Below are 19,902 nucleotides of genomic sequence, written 5' to 3'. Positions count from 1 at the left end.
ATAGGTACATTCTATGAACCAAACATACATATTCCAATTTCTTTAACGGATTCAATTCCAGTTCTGCCAAACAAAAGGTGGTTAATCCTGACAACATTCCATTCCAATTCATTCAAAGTCAAATTGTTTTGACATATTCAATTACATCCAAAAACATTTTGCAAACCAAACGCCATCTTAGGCTCTTATACTACATTTATATCATAAATAAAAAACTGAGATATTTAGTTAAAAAGACTAAAAGTTTTAGATTTTTAAGGAACTACACTAACGAAAAACAACATAGAAGTGGCCGAGAACATAAATTAAGTCGATGTTTATCATGGGTTGTCAATATTATACAAAATACACCCTCCATTGCGATGTGTGGATGTATTAAATTATGATAGAGCTTTGACAAAAAAAAAAGCAAAAAGTCAGACGACACATTTGGTTGTGCGACTTACATCTGCTTCACAAGAGTGTTTATGTCGTTTTCTCATTTGATATAATTTTAGGGTTTTATACCTCTTTTAACCTTCAAAATTTTCAAACCCCTCATTTTGGATTTAAAATGCATTCGTAAGGGTATTTGAAGCATGTCACTTGAAATCAAGCAGTTTTTCGGATCAGATTGACATTATCCTCGTTTCCAAAATTGCTTTGATGGGGGTACAATTGATGTTTGTCAAGTGATGACCAATTAATATGATGTTTAGTATGATTGTCCTTCGAGTGGCTTCAATTGCATATATAAGAGTTAGGACTGTTTACCAAACACTTACTTGTGTAAACACTTACCAGCAAAATTTAACATTATCACTTAGTTACCGGGTAAAATTTTAGTCTACCGAAACAGTATCATATGCAACGATTTACCCAGTAAGCGCTAACTGTGGTAAGAGTCGCCACCCTCACTTATCGGGTAAGATTCTTTGCCACATTCACCCGGTAAAGTGATGTGACTTGATTGGTAAGCGTTTACCCGAGTAAATCTAATAGAATACCATAAATCTGATAGAACTAGATATTATAACTTGCTCCTACGACACATGATTATATACACATAAAATACCTAATGGGATGGTTCAAGATAACCCTATTAATTTTAGAATTCAACTGATGTTGAACAAATAACCCGTTGTTGGTTTTACTAGAGATCTAAACCGATAAGATACGGTTCGTATATCGCTATACGTATTTTTACATATGTATCGAATGTACATATAAACCAAATCCATTAGATTTCTAACAAGATTTAAAAATACTTAACTTTTTGAGAAATCCTTCATTAGTTGTAAATAATTTAGTTTTCCAACATTTCCGATACTAGTTCTATAGGGAGCAGGTTATAACATATAGTTCTATTAGATTTAGAATTGACGAAATGTAGATGTACGCGAATCTATGAAAAATACACAACACGTATTATTAATATCGACGAAAACACAGTAAGGATAAGTTTTGTTTAATTTTCAAAAGCTCATAATATTTATCGATTTTCGGAACAACACAAAAAAACCCGCTCATATATATATATATATATATATGACATAATATGCATCCGTGTACAGTTACAATGGATACAACCATTAATTGCTAAATTTGAACATGAATGTAAAACTGATTTCCAAATCTTTTCAGATCAGATTAATCTATGACAGTATTCCACGTGTTATTTTTGGATAAAGCATATAACGTTTTTTTAATGAAATAATCCAACATGGTATATTTCATGTACCCATTTCACAATTATTTACAAAAGTTGGAATGGTTTTTCATTGATTTACAAAATTTGGATGATTTTAGCAATGGTTTTTAAAATGTAGTGAATAAACTATAATTAAATAAAGAGTAAAATACGTAAAATAACAACTTGTTTTTTATAAATTTTTTTATTATAACATTTTATTTTTAGTTTTTCTTATTACAATAATGTACTTTCAAAATATTTTTTATTAGGATTTCGTATTTTAAAAAGTTTACCCGTTATAGCATTGGATGACCTGTCACATTTTGAACAAGGTTTTTCTTTGTTAACGTGTCAAACTTAAAATGACATGAAAGTCATATAGGATAACCTGCTAAACATGGGATAACTTATATGTCATTTAAAAGAAAAATCTAATTTAATGGGTAATTTAATTTAAAAGGTTACCCAATGCTATAACTTACATGGGATAATGTACATGTAGACAACCTATATGGACGATGAGGTGACAAAAAAACCTAGTATAATGGATAAATTTAATTTAAATGTTACCTAATGCTATAACAGATAAATTTTTGAAAGTACAATGTTTTAATAAAAAATATTTTAAAAGTACATTGATGTGATAAGAAAAACTGAAAGTAGAATGCTATAATAATTTTTTTTATAAAAATAGGTTGTTATAAATTGTAATTAATTTTGGGAATTTTCTATCAATTTTAATAGTTTAGGGGTAATTTATGCAATAAGTCAAAACAATTGGGGATGTAAATGTGAATTTTTCTTTTTACAAGCGAGCAATTTCTGTATTTATATCAAGAAAAACCCCGTCTCGAACTTCAACGACCACCGTGTTCATACTCCCTGCCCTAAACTTCTTGCGTTCACAGCCAATTCCCAAATCCGAAAATCGGAGTTCTGACTTATTCATGTGCATTTACCCAAAAAGGAGATTACGATGTGAAATGAAATCGAATCAAGCGTCGAAGAACAACCATATATGGCAGTGGGATAGATGAATTTTGCAACTATACGTTTCAAACAAAGTGATTTTGCAAGCAACCAACTTCCTAAGTAGAACTTAAAGCGAGGATCGTGCACCCAATTTAGGTGCATCAGGTAATTTAATTAAATTTATGCTTAATTGTGCCCTAACATCCCCGTTTTAGCTGATGCTTGGGTCGTTTATGGTAGTAGAAACCCTATTTCGAAGACACTTGCTGTTATAATATGTGCTTGAAATCATTGACTATAAAAATCCATCTTAATATCGCTTGTGCTTAGCTGATGTGGTTTAGTAAATATTTGTTATCGTCATGTGTAGTTATCATTAGCGTTTCTCTTTGATTGTTCACCATGTTACTGGAAAAGATGCATTGGCCTACATGTCAGAATATTTTCTGCTAATATTGCAGCGAACAAGTAGTATGGCGGCAACTCCGCAAAATGTCGAGATGGAAGCAGCAAAGTTCCTGCATAAGCTTATTCAGGAATCCACCGATGAGCCCACAAAATTGGCTACGAAACTACATGTGGTAGGTCACATGTATGAGTGTATCTCTTTCTTTTCTTTCTGATTTTGCTGAGTGCATTTCTTTGATGATGATTTTTCTGTCATATATTACCCAACGGGTACTATTCTCAATCTATTGTGCATGCATAACAGCTAAAAATTTACAGAACTTTTATAGGAGGCAATTTTTATGTTCCAGTCCAACACAATACTTTCTTAAAACTAATCAAACAAAGAAGAAAAATAAAAGATTATCAAACCTGTACATCATGACTTCGTGATATCACTTAAAAGTTACATGTTAAATATCCCAACTGTTTCAGAATCTAAGCTATAAGATATGTAGGGGCTGTTTCTGTATGGTCTAATGAGCTTAATTTTATGGATGGCTTATTCACTCAGCCATATCAACATGTTTGTGTGCATCTTAATGGTTAAGCTCTTACTATTTTGGTTTATGAGTTCCAGCTTATTTGCTCAACCACTTTACCCTTATGTTTTTCCCAACCATTGCCCTTCCTCTCAAGAACTCCAACCCTCCCCTCGTCTATGTCCTCCTTCTGCTGCTTGGTCAGCCCTCTTGTTGCTTACTGTACCTTCTTCATCATCTCCTCTTCCCTCTAAACTTTTAATCAATGGATGGCTTATTTTCTCTTGCTGCTGCTCATTGATGGATCCAGTGAAGCCATCTAACCTCCAAATGGACATTTCATGTATGGGCAAACCCTAGATTAAAAAAATACACACACAGACACTTAAGCTAAGTTCTCTGTGTGTGTGAGAAGCAAATACAATCAATGGATTCCAATGAAAGGAAGTTGTTCGTAGGTGGGATAGTTTGGGACACCACTGAGGAAAGGTTAAGTGATTACTTTGGGAAATACGGTGATGTCTCTAACACCGTAATCATGTGCAACAAGATCACGAATGCCCATGTGGTTTGACTTTATTGTGCTCTCAGATCCGTCTGTTCTTGATTTTGTTCTTCAAGATTAGGGTACATTATTGATGATCATAATATAAGAAATTAAGGATTATTTACCTATCGGTTTCCTCCTACGTCTGTTTCTTTCTCAAAGACAGTCTTCGTTGTTAGCCCAAGCCTGATTTTCCTATGGTCATAGCTTTTTGAAAATCAATATCACATCCAAAACCACCTATGCTGTCTTTCTATCTGATAAGGAATTTTGTGATTACTTTTAGTATAAATTGGTGTATACTTGGACAGGATTGAACAGGACCAGAAAGGACAAGAGAACAGGACTAGAGAGTAGAGAGGACAAGTTGTTTGTTTGGTTTTTGGCATGACTAGGATTGGACAAGGAATGAGTCAGACAAGTTAGCCATAAATGTTGTTTAATGATTTTATATGGTGGTTGCCTGTGGTGGTGGAAGAGGAGGTAGTGATTGTGGTGGAAGAGGAGGTAGTGATTGTGGTGGAGGCGGAGGTGGTGATAGTGGTGGAGGTAGAGTTAATGGTGGTTGTGGAGGATGTGGAAATGGTTGAAGGTGGCCGTGGTGTGCGTTGACAATGATGGATATGAAGGTTGTGGTTGTGAAGAGGTAGAGGTGGTGGTGGCTGATGTGGTGAAGGTAGAGGTGATGATGGATGGTGGTTAGTCGCTGATGGTGATGAAGGTGGCAGAGATGGACGGTGGTAGTGGTGGTTGTGGAGGACAAGGAGATGGTGGACAGTGATGGCGGTCGACAGTGGTGGATATGGAGGTAGAGGTGGTAGTTGTGGAGGAAGTTGTAGTGGTAGTCGGTGGTGGTGGAGGTGGTCGTTGGTGGGTGGTGGTAGCTACTGGCGTTAGCGATGGGTGGTTGTGACCATTAAACCAAATACGACATATTAGGGTTATATATAAAATGATGGAAGATTGGTAATATTTTGTTCTGTCCCATCTTATTCCACCTATTTTGGTGGGGAAAAAAGTTGCAGGTGGAACAAAAAAAAGTCTTTTTTGTCCCATTCAATCCCATCATGTCCCTGTCCTGCGTCATGCCAAACATGGAACAGTGAGTTGGTCTTGTTTTGTCTAGTCTCATGTAACGAACACAACCTACGGGGTAAAATGGTCATTTATACCATTCACATGTTCAACACAACAAATACAAACTAATTTAGCTTAATCCATATGGACAACTTAATTAGTACAAGGACTAATTGAAAAATAACCATACAACTCCATTATATGTTATGTTGTGTTGCCTTTCTCAACTTCAGTACCGTCACCGTGCTTAGACCGCTTGTATGGTGATCAAGTTTGAAAAAAGAGCATCTGAATGCAGTTGTTACTTGGGTATCAGACTTTGCAGAATTGAACAATAACAAAGCACCTTGACACTTTCATCTATGATCCACTTGGCTCGGTGGATGGTTCAGTTGGGAGAGCTCTACTCTTGCACTTTACTGGTAGTTTCACTTTGATTTATAAGATTTAGAGCCAGAACTTGTGTAGTAGGGAATGATCATGCCCGTACACAACAATTGTGGCCATTGAGTTTATCAGGGCTGATTTCTTGCAGTCACTATTTGCCGGGATTAATCCGGGCATAACCTGGGACACCCTTCCTAAAAGAAAATAGTGTATGATATTAGATTAGGCACAAATAGCTTTAGACTTCACAATCATCCCCAACAATATATATCGTTGTCTAAGTTTAAATATCTAGAAGAGAGTGAGATCTAGGAGACACTATCAATAAATTATATGATATTTTTGTTAAGCTGAGAAGCAATTTTGGAATTTCATGTGGGTTGATTAATATGTAAAAGGTTGCTGAGGATATTTTATTCAAGTGATAAGATACATGTTTGGGAGATGGGTGTGGCGTAGCCGAGATAATCATTTTAAGATGGATGCATACGAAAACTATTGGGTGATTCATTAGGAAGTGAACTCGTGAGGAGATGGCTCACTGGTCCATATAAGAGTCAAACCAAGAGAACATGCATAACATATTTTTCATATTTTGTGTAGACCATGTAGTGTGTCCATGACAAGGAGTAGTATTATAGATATTAACAGTAATGGTGGAGGTAAGTAGAGACCTAAATTAAAATGGAGGATGCTTATTATGGAAGATAATCCAATTCCGGTAGCCTATTCATATTTGGCGTTGTATGGTCATCTGCTCACAAGTCACAACGTTTGCAGTAGGTATGAGGAAGGAATTGATTGAGAAAAGTGGCATCTCATTCTCAACAAGAGTCCTTGCCCTCACAGGGACTGAAACTGGCTGTCCAAGCCCTAGGGCAACAATAATATGAAGAGCTGATCCATTTGTTCGTTATGTGCAATGCAAGAAGTTTCTTGGCTCATAGGGGTCAACAAGTCACGTGTCATATTCAACCTATTTCCTTGCAAGTCTGGTAGATGCAATTTTAATGAGTAATTAATTAGGATGCTCTAAATAGTAAGGATCTTTCTTCTATCTCAATCGAATTTGTGAAAAAGAGAAGAGCTCCTTGCTTCTCTTTGCATCATTTATAATTCGAGGATTTGCCTTTCTGCAAAAAATCTCATTTCCTTAGAAAACCAAGTGGATTTCCGATGGAGTTTTTCTATCTCAGTCAATCATTATGTGGGACCTGCTGAGAATGATAACAGCGTGTCTTTTCTTCTGCTTACCATGGAAAAGGATGTCTGCCTCTCTTCTACCAGAACGTTTCTCTTGACATGAATTATATATGAGAAAGCCGATTCATGTAGCTGAATTGCTGTTATTGACATAAAAGGTATTTATTGGTTCTCTCTTGATCTATAACATATTCACTTATTTTTTCATGGTTCACAGATTTTGCAGCATATGAGATCCAGTGGAAAGGAAAATTCTATGCCATACCAAGTGATATCAAGGTATGAATGTCAACACCATGTGCACCCTGACAACCATTTTGGACTTTTATAGGGACACCAGTGGTTGTGTTCCTTTCTAGTTAAAAGTATAGTTGGGATCGATATCTTTATAAAAAGCCAACAATTTTTTTGTCATCATGGCACGGCTATAACGAGATCACATGCTCTATGCTGCAAATAATCCACTCCTTGGTCCCATTTTATTGTTCTTTTGCAAATGCTCTTTAGAAGTCAATAAATTATTGGAGCTCGTTTTTTTTATGATTTTTTCCTTGTATATTCTCACTTGTCAAATCAACATCTCTGGCAAAAATATTATGGTTAGCCTTGGAACTTAACTTGAGCTAATGAAGAACTTCGCTTTGGATCATCACAAATAATTTTGAACGGTACTTGGTCAATATTGCGGGAATGAGGAAGTAATTACAAATACTACAACAGCTTTCACTAGGTGGGCCATTAGGTTTATTTTAACAGCTTATAAGAATCCAACTAGTTGCTCAAACGGGTGAAATGGCTACATCTGCACATTGTAAAAACTTTGTGTTGCAGTATTTATATTTTGAATCCCATTTTTATTGTGTGATCTTTAATTTTGATCTTCTAAAGGGCTATGGAGACAGTTATAAATCAACATGGTCTTGACATTGAGGCTTTAATGGCATCACGTCAACCTTTGACCAGTGGGACTCAAGGTGGAGAGTCATCCTTGTCGCAAATTGCAGGTATGCAAGTATCCTGTTCCAGTAGTAAATTTTATATTTTCTATCATTTTACAAGTCAAGAAGCCTTGGTGCACTGGACTCTCCCATATTACATGATTTATTCTTCTACAATTCAAAATGATATAATCGAACTGTAGGTCCTTCACAGCAAGCTGCAGTGGAAAATGATTCCAAAAGTACTTTAACTGCTGAAGATGCAGCAAAAATTGCTACATTTTCAAGCAAGCCACTGCATGCAGGACATGATATTTATCAAGGATCTGCAAATCAACTTAACTGTAAGTGCTTGAGTTTGAAGGTTCCTTCATGTATTCCAAGTTTTTGGGCAAATTTCTAGGAAAGTATGTATGTTAAGAGTATTGTCCATGTTTTTTAGCATTCAAGTACTATACTCCCCAATTGCTTCACTCTCCATTTCTATACTCTTGCATATTGTATTGCCCTATACTGGCTAAACCACTAAAAGGAAAATAGACTATAATTAGTTTGATATTGACCATAACCATTTTTAACACATTTAGTACAAATGTCCTAATATATGTCGGTTGCTGCAAAATTGAAATCATACAAATTCGCTACAACTCTATAAGGAGGATATGTACGGGTAAGATATCGAGTTACTAGCAGGTTTCATGGGTTGTAAGTGAGTAATGTGGGTGTTCTTTGAAATTGGATGCTAAATTATTAGTGTGGCGCAAGTTTGTCTGTGCTGAATTTGACAAACAAATTTGAGACAGTGAAAAGGATCATACCAGAACTATGCTGTTATATCGGTCAGAATACAAAATATCGGTCAGGACCGATATTCGATATATCGGTTATATCGGTGATATATCGGTCCAAAATAGCGGTTAACATAATATTTCTTAGAATTATATATATAATATGCATTAATTAGAGTTTAAAAATATAGTTTTAAAATTAAAACATCACATCATCTAAAGTGTTCAAAAACGAGCTAATCGCAAGCAATAGGTTCGGCATCCGAGAAAAGAAGCCAAACCGTGACTCCATGAGAAGTCTGAAGTTGTGAGAAGTCTGAAGTCGTGATTCGTGAAGTGAACTAGGTGTCTGTGAAGTGTGAAGTCGTAACTCGTAAAGATGAAAAGAAAGGAAGAAGACCGTTGGAAGGCAGACTATTAATTTCAGACCTAATAATATACGTTACCAAGCCCAAAAAACTAAGCCCATGAAATAACAAAAGCCCAAATAATTGAACCCTAAAAAATCGATATATCGGTCCGATATATACATCAAAATATCGCTAAATATCGGGAAAAATCGGAAAATATCGCCGATAATATCGGGGACGATATTTTGACCGATATTTATGCAGCRATATTTTGCCTAGGTCCGATATCCGATATATCGACGATATATCGCGATATTAATAGCATAGTACCAGAATACAACACACTGAATTGGGGTTCTTTTGTGAATGCTTGATTACACTCTCAGCAAATGTTGAAGCTTGTTGAATCCAGGTCATTGTATGGGTTCTGTAAGTTTATACATGCAGAGGCTTTAGGAGACGTTCAGGAAGTGTGGCCATGGGAAGGTATCAATTATTGTATGTGCTATTGGAGGGATAGGAGAGTGCACAGGAAGACACCATAGTCCTGTATAATAAAATTAAGACAGTAGCATCATCTCTGTAATATGTTTGATTAACATGTTACATATGTATTATGATCACACATCTGGCTCTTGAAAGCTTACGTGTCATGAGTAACATAACAAGAGGTCGAGGTTGTGTGGAGTCATGGGTTGAAAACACTGGGTATAAAAGTATGCCATATGGTGCCGCTCATCCTGATGATTTTTATTTCGTAGCGCGGCATGTATTATGTTTGTCCTAGGAGTGCATATGTATCCATCAGTCTGCATGCATCTGATTTGTTGGTCTGTTTTAGCAGTATGAACCATTATGATTTACAATGTTATTGGTTAAACCACAGTTTCTTTATCAAGACGGGTTATTTTGTTTTGTGGATCATATAAAGTTCTATGCCACATCATTTTGCAGCTATCAAGAGTCATGGATCAGATGCCGGTTTTTCTGGCTCATATGAATCAGCAGAACCAGGGAACCCATTATCCATGCAGTTCAGCAATTCATATGATAACCAGAGTGCTGCGATGTTGATGCACAAAGGCCCGGCTGGAAAGGCATTGGAGCAAGAAGGAAGATTTCCAAATGTGATGGCGAATTCAAGCAAGACAGTTCAGGTACGACTATTATATCATTTACTTCCTACTCTTTCAACGGAACTAGGTTTTTTGTTCTGGTTGCACTCACTAGACAAGACTTTCTTGATGAGAAGGGGTTAATGAAATTTATGATGTTTTGTGCTCTTAACATTCGTGCCATCTGTTATATCATAAATATTTAGATTGTTAGCTCCAATTTTAACATGGCATAGCACATGCACTCCTAGAGAGGATTCCTTGATTTTTCCTTCTTTTGTGTCTCATTGATTAGCTTTTCAATTAGGATTTGTACCCTTAAGAAGGTTGATTATTTCTTCTGTTAGAATTTTAACATGTATATAGTACACCTTGCAAGAAATACAGTGGGTAGTCTTCTTATTTTTGGTGAATTCTTTCTCTGTACCCTTGTAATGCAACCAAGAAAAGTAGAAGCCATTATAAAAGTGGATGCCCGTCAGCTGCTATGGCTTCCATCTTATTTTATAGTTCAAAATGGAAAGCTAACCAAATTACGTAAATAATACGGGAAACCTGTATGTGAGGTAGGAGCAGGTATAACACTCTTAATCGATTGGTGGCATGCCGCCCTGTACATTATTTACGGGTCCTTAGTTAACTAGAAAATGCTCAAAGGTATTGTTATGTAGAATTATACACAAGATAATACTCTGAAATTGTGTCTCTTCGCCATTTTCACCATTACAAGACAACATCTTTTTGAATTTGTTTTGCTTTACTTTTGTAAAAAATAGATACTTTTGGCTTGAATGCTGATTATTGTAAAAAACAAATCACAAGTTTGTAACTACCTTCATCAGTCTTCTGTCATTGATCACAAGTGCCATTAAGCTGTATGCCACATTCTGATATACATTGATATTTGTTAGGTATAAGCTTCAACTGTTCTAAAGCTTCTTATGCAAAATCCAGGTTCCTTGTAGAAGTCTCAGTGATTCCTGGCTATGTGGATCACAAGTCACAACTCACTCATATTTGTTTGTCTAGATATGTGAAAACTTCATTACTTCTGCTCTTCTTTGTTATTATTTATTTGATAGAACTTGTTCTGTGTTTGTATTTTCTAGCAAATAGTTTAGCACCTCCAGCAGCCTTATACTATATACTGTGTAGTTAGAATAATGGAAACTTCTTTGATTATCACATCCAAATAAGTAATTTATCTACATGATAAATTGATAATGTATAATTGGCCTTGCTTAATATTCTTTTGTTTTGTTACAGTCACTTCCATCCTTACATAAAGTATGGTTTCAATGCTCTAGTTTAATCAGTTACCAGCTTAGTTTTGTTAGATATCATCCTCTCATGACCTTCCTTTGACAGGGTGGCATCTCAAACAATGTCGCTGAAATGGGAATGTTTCGAACTGACGCTTCAAGAGATACCGGAAAATTACCCGTCTTACAGGCTCCTTCTGTTGGACCTTCCATGCCTTTCAAGGAACATCATTTAAAGCAGCTCAGAGCTCAATGCCTTGTATTTTTGGCCTTCAGGTTGTTCGAGTGAACATGTTTAATCTGTTCGTTGTTAAATATCTGATTCTTTTTGATCACTTAACTATAACAAACCATTTTCTACATGTAGGAATAATTTAATGCCGAAAAAGTTGCATCTTGAGATTGCACTGGGGAACTTCTTTCCCAAGGAAGGTAACTGATCTTTTTGCATTCAACAAATGAATATTTCATCATCTGACAGACTACATTTTGGCTGCCTTCATTCTTCAAGAAAAGCATGCCTTGGCTGCTTTCTACAAAGATAACATACGAGAGCATGCTATGGTTATTATGTTATGTGCTCTTTCTGCTTGTTTTTTATCTGTGGAGGTTAAGTTAGGAGATTGGTTTAGTTGCTTATTTTTTTTAAGGTCATATAACTGGAATTTCTCAAAAGTAAAAGAGCTCTATTCTGTTGGGATGATCAGAATACCTGTCTACTAATGAGCTGCAATTCAACCATATGCAAATAACGAGTGGTATTGCAGATATAAATAGCAAAGAACAGATTGACCAGAAGGGGAAAGAGCATTCTATTGGTGGCCAGAGCATCAGTCATGAAGTTGGAATGCCTTCTTCTAGAATTGATAATAGGGAAACTGAAAGAACTGGTCCTGGTTATTCGAGCAGTGGATTCATTTCAGAAACAAACCTTTTGAAAGAAGGCGAGAAACTTGACAGGATGATAGATAAAAATGACCCACCTTCTGGTCTTCCTGAACATGGACAGGGGATGAGAAATAATATAATTCCAAGGAAATTTGATGCGGAGCTGCAAGCATTTGAAGCAAAAGAATTGCAGACATCTGCAACCAAAGTTGCACGAGCAGATTCTAACATTGCACCACATGCAGGCCTTTTTGGTGTGCCTGTAGGTGAAGGGAAAGATTATTTTTCAAGTCAATCGAAAAGCCATGCTGATAACCAAGGAAATCGGCATGGTCATAGTCATTTGCCAAGTTTCTCTCTGAGAGAAAGTTGGAAGTTTCATTCAGGAATGGAAGGTGAAAGGCACATGGTGGTGCCGAAGAATGCTAATGTTCTGGAAAAGGATGTAATACTTGGTGAGAACTATGACTTTAGATACAGCTTGTCGATGTGCTCTCCTTTTCCCTTCCATTGATATAGCACTGCTCTTATCAAATGAAGGCTACTTAAATCATCAGTCTGGTATAGGAAGTCTTTTAAAGGGGTGCACGCTGACTGTATGCTGCTTGTTACATACTCCATCCCAGCACAATCATCCACTGGTGAATTTGAAGTCAAAACTTACTTATGTACACTTACAGAAAAAAATAGATTTACAAGTCAGCTAGTAGCTGGTCTTAAAATGTGGAAAGTTCATGCAGTTTTCAATTTTAAATCACTAGGTTTTACATTCAGAGTGGAAGATGAAGCTTAATTGAGACTGAGTTAGAGTTTTTTACCTGAGGCATTTCAGATCTGTTTTAATGTAATTCTGAAGATGGTTAGCTGAACGAATTGTCTTTATTGTACCAGGAAATAATCATGAGGGGGAAGATAATTCTGAACCTAATGCTTCGCCAGCATCGCCTAGGTACACTACGTCTGAAAAGTGGATTGCAGATTGCCAAAAAAGAAAAATTGATGCTGATTATAATTGGGCTGTTAAAAAGAAGAAAACAGAGCAACGGATCTTGGCTTGTGTTGAAAAGTTAAAGGTTTGCTAATTGATTTCAATTTCCTTAAATGTCTTGGAAGTTGTATGCTATCTCAACTTATGGCTTCCTGAAATAAAATGGTTGATTAAAGTAAAACCTAGATTGAGATATGGTAAATTGTTGTTTTGCTTGTTGTATTGGGTTATTCTTTGGTCTCTTTAATTACCAATTCTTCTTAATGCCTCAGTGAAGGTCGAGCTTATTATCCTTGGTTCTAGACAAGTCATTTAGGCAATCTTTATTTCTCTTCACTACGTCTTTTTTACACATCAATAGAGGCCTATTTTGGCAGAAAAATGCAATGAAACTTGCATCTCATCTCTCTTCTTGTATATTTTCTTTAAAAGAATCTCTTGTTGCATGGTATTCCACTTTTGTTCCTTATCCGTTTGTTGCAGAAATAATTTTATGGATGTTCCTGTACAACCATCGAATGGTCTGAGAAAATTTTGATATAACAACTGAATGCTACTAACAATTAGGCTCCGGATGCTTTCTTCTATTGAGTAAGGAACAAGATGCACACATTGTATAGAGTTGAAGCAAACTAATCATATCATTGAGATTACTCTAAAGTCTAAGCCTACTGTAGCTGGGTCTCTTAAACATAAGGTAGTTATATAGATAAACAAACCCAAACTAAACCAAACCAGCCTGTATATCCCACCCGGAGGTGGCATCGGGGGTGGGATGCACGCACACTTGACCTCTACTCCAAAGAGTAGAGCAGTGTTTCCGCGAAGGTCCCCGGCTTTCAATGATGATTTTCTATTGATCATTTCTAACATCACAAGCAAATCAATGATAATTTTCATTACCTAATGCTTTGAGAAACTGAAAAATTTGAAACATATAAAAGAAAAGGAAACATAAAAACTGAAGACACCTCCATGTGAGTTTTTTTAAAAAGAGGAGAGGAAGATCAATCTGGTGGCTACACTGACTTGTAGAGAACAGAAATAGAGAAGGCGGGTACAATCTTAAAATTTTCTGTCTAATGTGTTTACAATGAGGCTTAACAAGGGCCAAGTAGGTCACAATCACTTATAAGAGTCGGATAATAGTCGAGAATAGATTGGAAAGGTCAGATGTTGAAAGCGGCAGATTGAGTTCCACATATGCTTCATGATCTTTGAAGATGTCAAAAGTTCAGCGGTTTGCAAGTCTAGGTGGGGCTCGATTGAGGATGGTTTGAGAAAACCAAGGCAGTGCTGAGCTGGTGGATATTGGAACATAGCCGATTAAGCCACATGAGGTGTTGGTACTCTTTCTTTATTTTATGGGGAGAACCACATCTATTCAAAGTAAATGTTTCAGCAAGCCTGTGAGGGCGATCTTCGCTCGTTTCGGCTCCAAGGCTCTACCCTGGCTTATAAGACAGCTCCATACCCGCTTTCTTATCCAGGGTAGTGGACCGAAGTTGAACTTCGGTCCTCGGCTGTAGCTCCTCAGTATTAGGCAGGGGGAACAAAAGCTGAAATGCCTTTCTCGCTTTAGAGAAATTGTAGCAGGTAATTGTTAATAAAAAGATATATCCTCAATTCCTCATCCGGATTGTAACTTTCCATAAATTTCCCATTTGTCACTCAACGGTCGAACTTTGCTAGAGGAGTATAGATCAGTCCCCCGGTGAGCCTTTAGCGAGGAGTGACCGGTCCGGCAAAACAACTCAAAAGATAAAGAAGTCTCGTTTGGTAATAGAGGTGCGTTCGGTATATCAATGAAGCATGCAAACATTGCATGTAGATATGCAGCCACCTTCTTCACCTCATCACATCGAGCAAAATCATTGCCTCACAAGCAGTGGACTTGTGGTAAGCGCAAATGTTGCCTTGACAAACTTAGACAAGGTCGCAAGAGGTGACGAGGCCTTGATTAGGAAGATCAAAGTCATTGTGGTGTCTTCAGGTTTGAAAAGCTCATGAGGCTTCAATAATTCTTACCCCCGAAACTTGGGCTACTGGTGGGCTCTGGTGAAGTTCATAGGATTGCACTCTTGACAAAGTAAAAAGTGGCAGTGCCTAGAAATTGTGCGACTATGGAACACGACTATTATCTGTTTTTGTGCAGGAGAATAGGCTAGGCAAAGCATTTCTGTGATTGCAAGTCACTGTTTGGGGCTGGTAGTAGAAACAAAACTGTCGCATCATCGTCCCAAGTCCTACCCAAAAACTGAGACCTTTCTGACAATTTCTAAAAGCTTCTTCCTGTTACATAGGTATATGTGTGTGTGTGTACGGGATGTCATAGAAAAAGCCGACTGATCATGGTAGGAAGGTAAATATAGTTATAATTCTACATGTAACTTAATTCCTTCTTCTAACAAACTTCCCATGCATGAGTGATTTGCATGGTTCCACTGCTGCAGCACAAGTGAATGAGTAATATGAAAGGCCTTGATTCATTGGAGAATCTTATCTCAAGAGTGAGGTTACATGTGTGTTGTGTTATATGGCTATGCATAAGCTTTGGGAGAGTATTGATTATGCTTTATTGCTCTAGGGGGGAGAAAAATAAGGATAATGTTTGAGATAGTAAAATCAATGCTGACGCCTGCTTTCAAGATAACTCATGCGACATTCTTGATGGTTGGTTTAAAGTTCATACAAGATTATGTTTTGTGGTCATCTCTTTCTCCATGCTTATGTATCATAAAATCATGATTGGAGTTGCTCTCAAGGGGTTTTGAGGCATGCAATCTGCAAAGAAAGGGTTTGGCATTCCATACATTTTGCTAGTTATGCATGCCTTTTTTCTTTCAATATGCAGGAGGTATTCCAGGGAATGCCACCTGTTTGATTTTTCAAATTTCCCACTCTAGTGGTGGCATATGATTTTTCAAAATTTCCCACCTAACAGATGGCTGTTATATTTTGGCATTAAAGATTCTGAAACATTGTAGTTCTATTCCTGGATGCAAACTTTCTTGTCTATGCATTACTTTTGTTTCTGTCAGTAGTTGCAAAGATATCAATATCATAGCTTATTATAGGTTGTTTAAACTTTCAAAGTTATGTTCTAACATTGAGTGATTGAGATGAATTTGAAGAAATTTTCAATGGGATAAACTAATTTGTTCAGATCACATAAGAGTTGCAATTTTTGCTCATTTATCAAGCTACCCGTCTTGCAACTCTTTTAGAGTACCTAATGTACCACAATCTCATACATGTACAATGAACTAAAAGGCATTTCTAATCTTCCTCGCAGCAAGACTTCTGAAAGCCAGTTGCTAAGAAAAAGATTAGAACAAGAGGGCTCTGGCGATTTCGGAACTAGCTTGACTTGTTCCACCCAGCAAGTCTGGGGTGAATGAGAACTAGTTCGTCACCAACATGCTTAACTCCTAGGACTTTTGCATAGTAGCATGTCTGAATGTGTTTGTTAGTTGGCAAAGTTTAGGGTAGTAATGATTGATGGCAGATGACCTTTGTAAAGTTGATCTTTTTTGTGAATGTCGAAAAAGGCCAACATTCATGAAGGTGCATAATAGAATGAGGTTTTATATTTGTACTTCTTGTTGGATCATATCTCTGTTTCTAAGTTCATTTTTGACAATGGATATGCAGGAAACAGTTAGCTCTTCTGAAGACATTTCTGCAAAAACCAGAAGCGTTATCGAATTAAAAAAGCTTGAACTCTTGGATCTCCAGCATCGCCTCCGAAGGTAATTTCTTTTCTTTAATATATTTATGTGCTTTGTTCAAGTTGTTATGTTTTGAACCTTGTATCTTGGAAAGAACTCAAACACCTTTTATCTTCAATGTTCTTGTTGATTCATGTTAACTATCCATTTGCTTGATATACTTGTTTTGTTGCAGTGATATCCTGAATGATTTTTTTAAACCGATATCTACCGAGATGGATCGCTTGAAATCAATTAAGAAACATAGGATAGGCCGAAGATCCAAGCAACTTGAGAGGTATGAGCAGAAGATGAAGGAAGAGCGTCAAAAGAGAATTCGAGAAAGACAGAAGGATTTCTTTGGTGAATTGGAATTGCACAAGTATGTATACCTGATTTATTTACTTGCTAAAGTTTTTGTATTTTGTTTTTTCATCAATTTCGGTTCCAGGCATAATTTTGTTAAGTGTTGTAAAAGGTTTCCAAAATACTATCTTACACAAGTGAATACTGCTTTAGGGAAAGACTGGAAGATGTATTTAAATTTAGGAAGGAACGGACGAAGGGCTTTAACAAGTATGTAAGAGAGTTTCATAAAAGGAAGGAAAGACTTTACCGGGAGAAGATCGACAGAATCCAGCGAGAGAAGATCAATCTTTTAAAAATCAATGATGTGGAGGGTTATCTACGAATGGTTCAGGTGAAAACTGTGATCTATCAATAGGATTCAACAAAGATCTGCATTTTAAGATTGGTTTGGGAAATAATATAAATTAATTTTTACAGGATGCAAAATCAGATCGGGTAAAGCAACTACTGAAAGAGACTGAGAAGTATCTTCAGAAGCTTGGATCTAAGCTGAAAGAGGCAAAGGTTATCAGCAGATGCTTTGAGTCAGATATGAATGGTCTAAATGATAATAGTGAATTTACTATCGAGGATGAAGATGAGACAGACCAGGCAAAGGTATTCTATCTTTTGTTTTCATCACTTTAAAAGTCCATCTCAATTGTTTGCTTGCCTTTCTATGTTATTAAAAATTCATTTGGCTTCTACAGCATTATATGGAGAGCAATGAAAAGTACTATATGATGGCTCATAGGTAATCCAGTCTCTTTTATCTCTGCTCAGGAAGTGATAATGATTCCTGATGATTGGCTAGTCCTGGTTGAGATACATTTTTGTGCTTTTTCTCAAAGCCAGTCTTTTATTTCTATATTTTTTTTCTTCTCTTGTAATTCAATCTTTATTGATGTTATAAGTAAGGACCTGTCTAAAAAATGTAAGCTGTAGGCTATCCTGTGTTTCTTGTTCTCTTCCCTCTAGAGTATATATTTAGTTTCTCAGACGAGGATTTCCTGTGTGCGTCATGTAAAAATTGGATCTTTCTTAGTGGTAATGAGTTTTAACTTTTCTTTGTCAAACTCATTATCATTTGTGCTGCAGCATCAAAGAGACTGTAGCGGAGCAGCCAGCATCTCTTATTGGTGGAAAATTGAGAGAGTAAGTTACAGAAACATGCTTCTAGGAGTATCTGTCATTCTCTTGCGAAAGCAGTTGATAAATTTAACTTTAGAAAATAAATCAAGTAGATTTCTTGTTATCATGCTCTTTCTTGAGTCCTGCATGCGTTGTCCCTAGGTACCAGATGAATGGATTACGATGGTTGCTGTCACTTTACAACAACCATTTGAATGGAATTCTTGCAGATGAAATGGGCCTGGGGAAAACCGTTCAGGTACTTTGAGGCTAAAATTTGGCCATGCATTGTTTGTCCAGTTTTCTTTTTTAATTGTTTTCTTGTTTACTAGTTTATGTGTTCTTGTTTGGAGTAAGACATGGGCCCGACACGTTGTTTCTGCAGGTTATTTCTTTACTTTGTTACCTAATGGAAAATAAAAATGATAGAGGGCCCTTCTTGGTGGTTGTGCCATCCTCAGTTCTGCCTGGATGGGAGACAGAAATTAACTTCTGGGCCCCAAGCATCAACAAAATTGTCTACGCTGGTCCTCCTGAGGAGCGCCGAAGGTTATTCAAGTATGATATTGGGATCCAAAGTTGTCGTTTGAACTCTCAATGCAATCTAATTCTTCAATAATACCACCTTATATGCATCACTGCAGGGAAAGAATTGTTCAGCAGAAGTTCAATGTTCTTTTGACAACATACGAGTATCTGATGAACAAGCATGACAGACCAAAACTGAGCAAAATACATTGGCATTATGTTATAATTGATGAGGGCCATCGCATAAAGAATGCTTCTTGCAAGTTAAATGCTGACTTGAAGCATTATCATAGCTCTCACAGATTGCTTTTGACTGGAACTCCTTTGCAGGTTTGAGTGTGATTCTGGGCATCTTTTTTTCCATATAATTGCTCAAGTATTGTTCGCTTTGTTTGCTTTCTAGCCATATGGAATCTGTATATTACAAGTTAAGAACTCCTAGAAAATACATTATTATTTGCAATCCATGTAAGCAACAAGTCGTCGTCATAAATCTAGGTTACTTATTTCAATTTGCAGAACAATCTTGAGGAACTGTGGGCACTGCTTAACTTTCTGTTGCCAAATATTTTTAATTCGTCGGAAGATTTTTCTCAGTGGTTCAACAAACCATTCGAAAGCAACGCAGATAACTCCCTTGAAGAAGTGAGCATTTTGATAGCTACATGCATACCCTTTTATAATCCTATGTTCATGAATTCTAAGTGTGATGGGTAACTAAAGTTTCTGCTGCTATGTACAGGCTTTGCTCTCTGAGGAGGAGAATCTATTAATCATAAATCGTCTTCACCAAGTTCTGCGACCATTTGTGCTTAGGAGACTGAAGCACAAGGTTCTACATTCTACATTTATGTTTACAGGGACCACTGAAATCACATAAGTTTCAGTATCTTGTTAATTGCATGCACTTTATGCACCCCGGCTCTACAATAATTACCAGTAGTGGCTTTAAGTATCAAGTTAACCTCTGCATGCTTTCTTGTATTGATGGTGATATCTTTCATCCCTACATTTACAGTATAAACTGATAAACATAAAAGTTGAAATTCCCTTATGTTATAAGCTTCGA

At 36.6% G+C, this 19,902-nt stretch overlaps 1 protein-coding gene across 8 annotated transcripts in view; it reads left to right on the top strand.

Moving 5' to 3' along the window:
- The first annotated feature begins 2,531 nt into the window (after positions 1 to 2,531).
- LOC112524238 (chromatin structure-remodeling complex protein SYD) overlaps positions 2,532 to 19,902 on the top strand; it is a 32,656-nt gene continuing 15,285 nt past the window's right edge. For 3 of the 8 annotated variants that reach the window (XM_025133988.1, XM_025133993.1, XM_025133989.1), the window contains exons 1-20: positions 2,817 to 3,225; positions 7,005 to 7,066; positions 7,676 to 7,791; positions 7,929 to 8,069; positions 9,818 to 10,020; positions 11,347 to 11,516; positions 11,608 to 11,672; positions 11,948 to 12,583; positions 13,020 to 13,201; positions 16,771 to 16,868; positions 17,023 to 17,208; positions 17,346 to 17,526; positions 17,613 to 17,792; positions 17,885 to 17,928; positions 18,273 to 18,329; positions 18,468 to 18,564; positions 18,691 to 18,863; positions 18,950 to 19,163; positions 19,353 to 19,478; positions 19,576 to 19,665. In XM_025133988.1, the coding sequence (XP_024989756.1) occupies positions 3,076 to 3,225; positions 7,005 to 7,066; positions 7,676 to 7,791; positions 7,929 to 8,069; positions 9,818 to 10,020; positions 11,347 to 11,516; positions 11,608 to 11,672; positions 11,948 to 12,583; positions 13,020 to 13,201; positions 16,771 to 16,868; positions 17,023 to 17,208; positions 17,346 to 17,526; positions 17,613 to 17,792; positions 17,885 to 17,928; positions 18,273 to 18,329; positions 18,468 to 18,564; positions 18,691 to 18,863; positions 18,950 to 19,163; positions 19,353 to 19,478; positions 19,576 to 19,665 (3,171 nt within the window). In that variant the 5' untranslated portion in view covers positions 2,817 to 3,075. The other 5 variants (XM_025133990.1, XM_025133995.1, XM_025133992.1 and 2 more) reach the window with 5 other exon arrangements.

This window comes from Cynara cardunculus (genome assembly GCF_001531365.2).
Source record: "Cynara cardunculus var. scolymus isolate 2C chromosome LG 13, CcrdV1, whole genome shotgun sequence".
Taxonomy (NCBI): Eukaryota; Viridiplantae; Streptophyta; class Magnoliopsida; order Asterales; family Asteraceae; genus Cynara; species Cynara cardunculus.
Note: the sequence above shows the minus strand (reverse complement) of the source record. Positions and strands in the feature narration are given on the sequence as shown.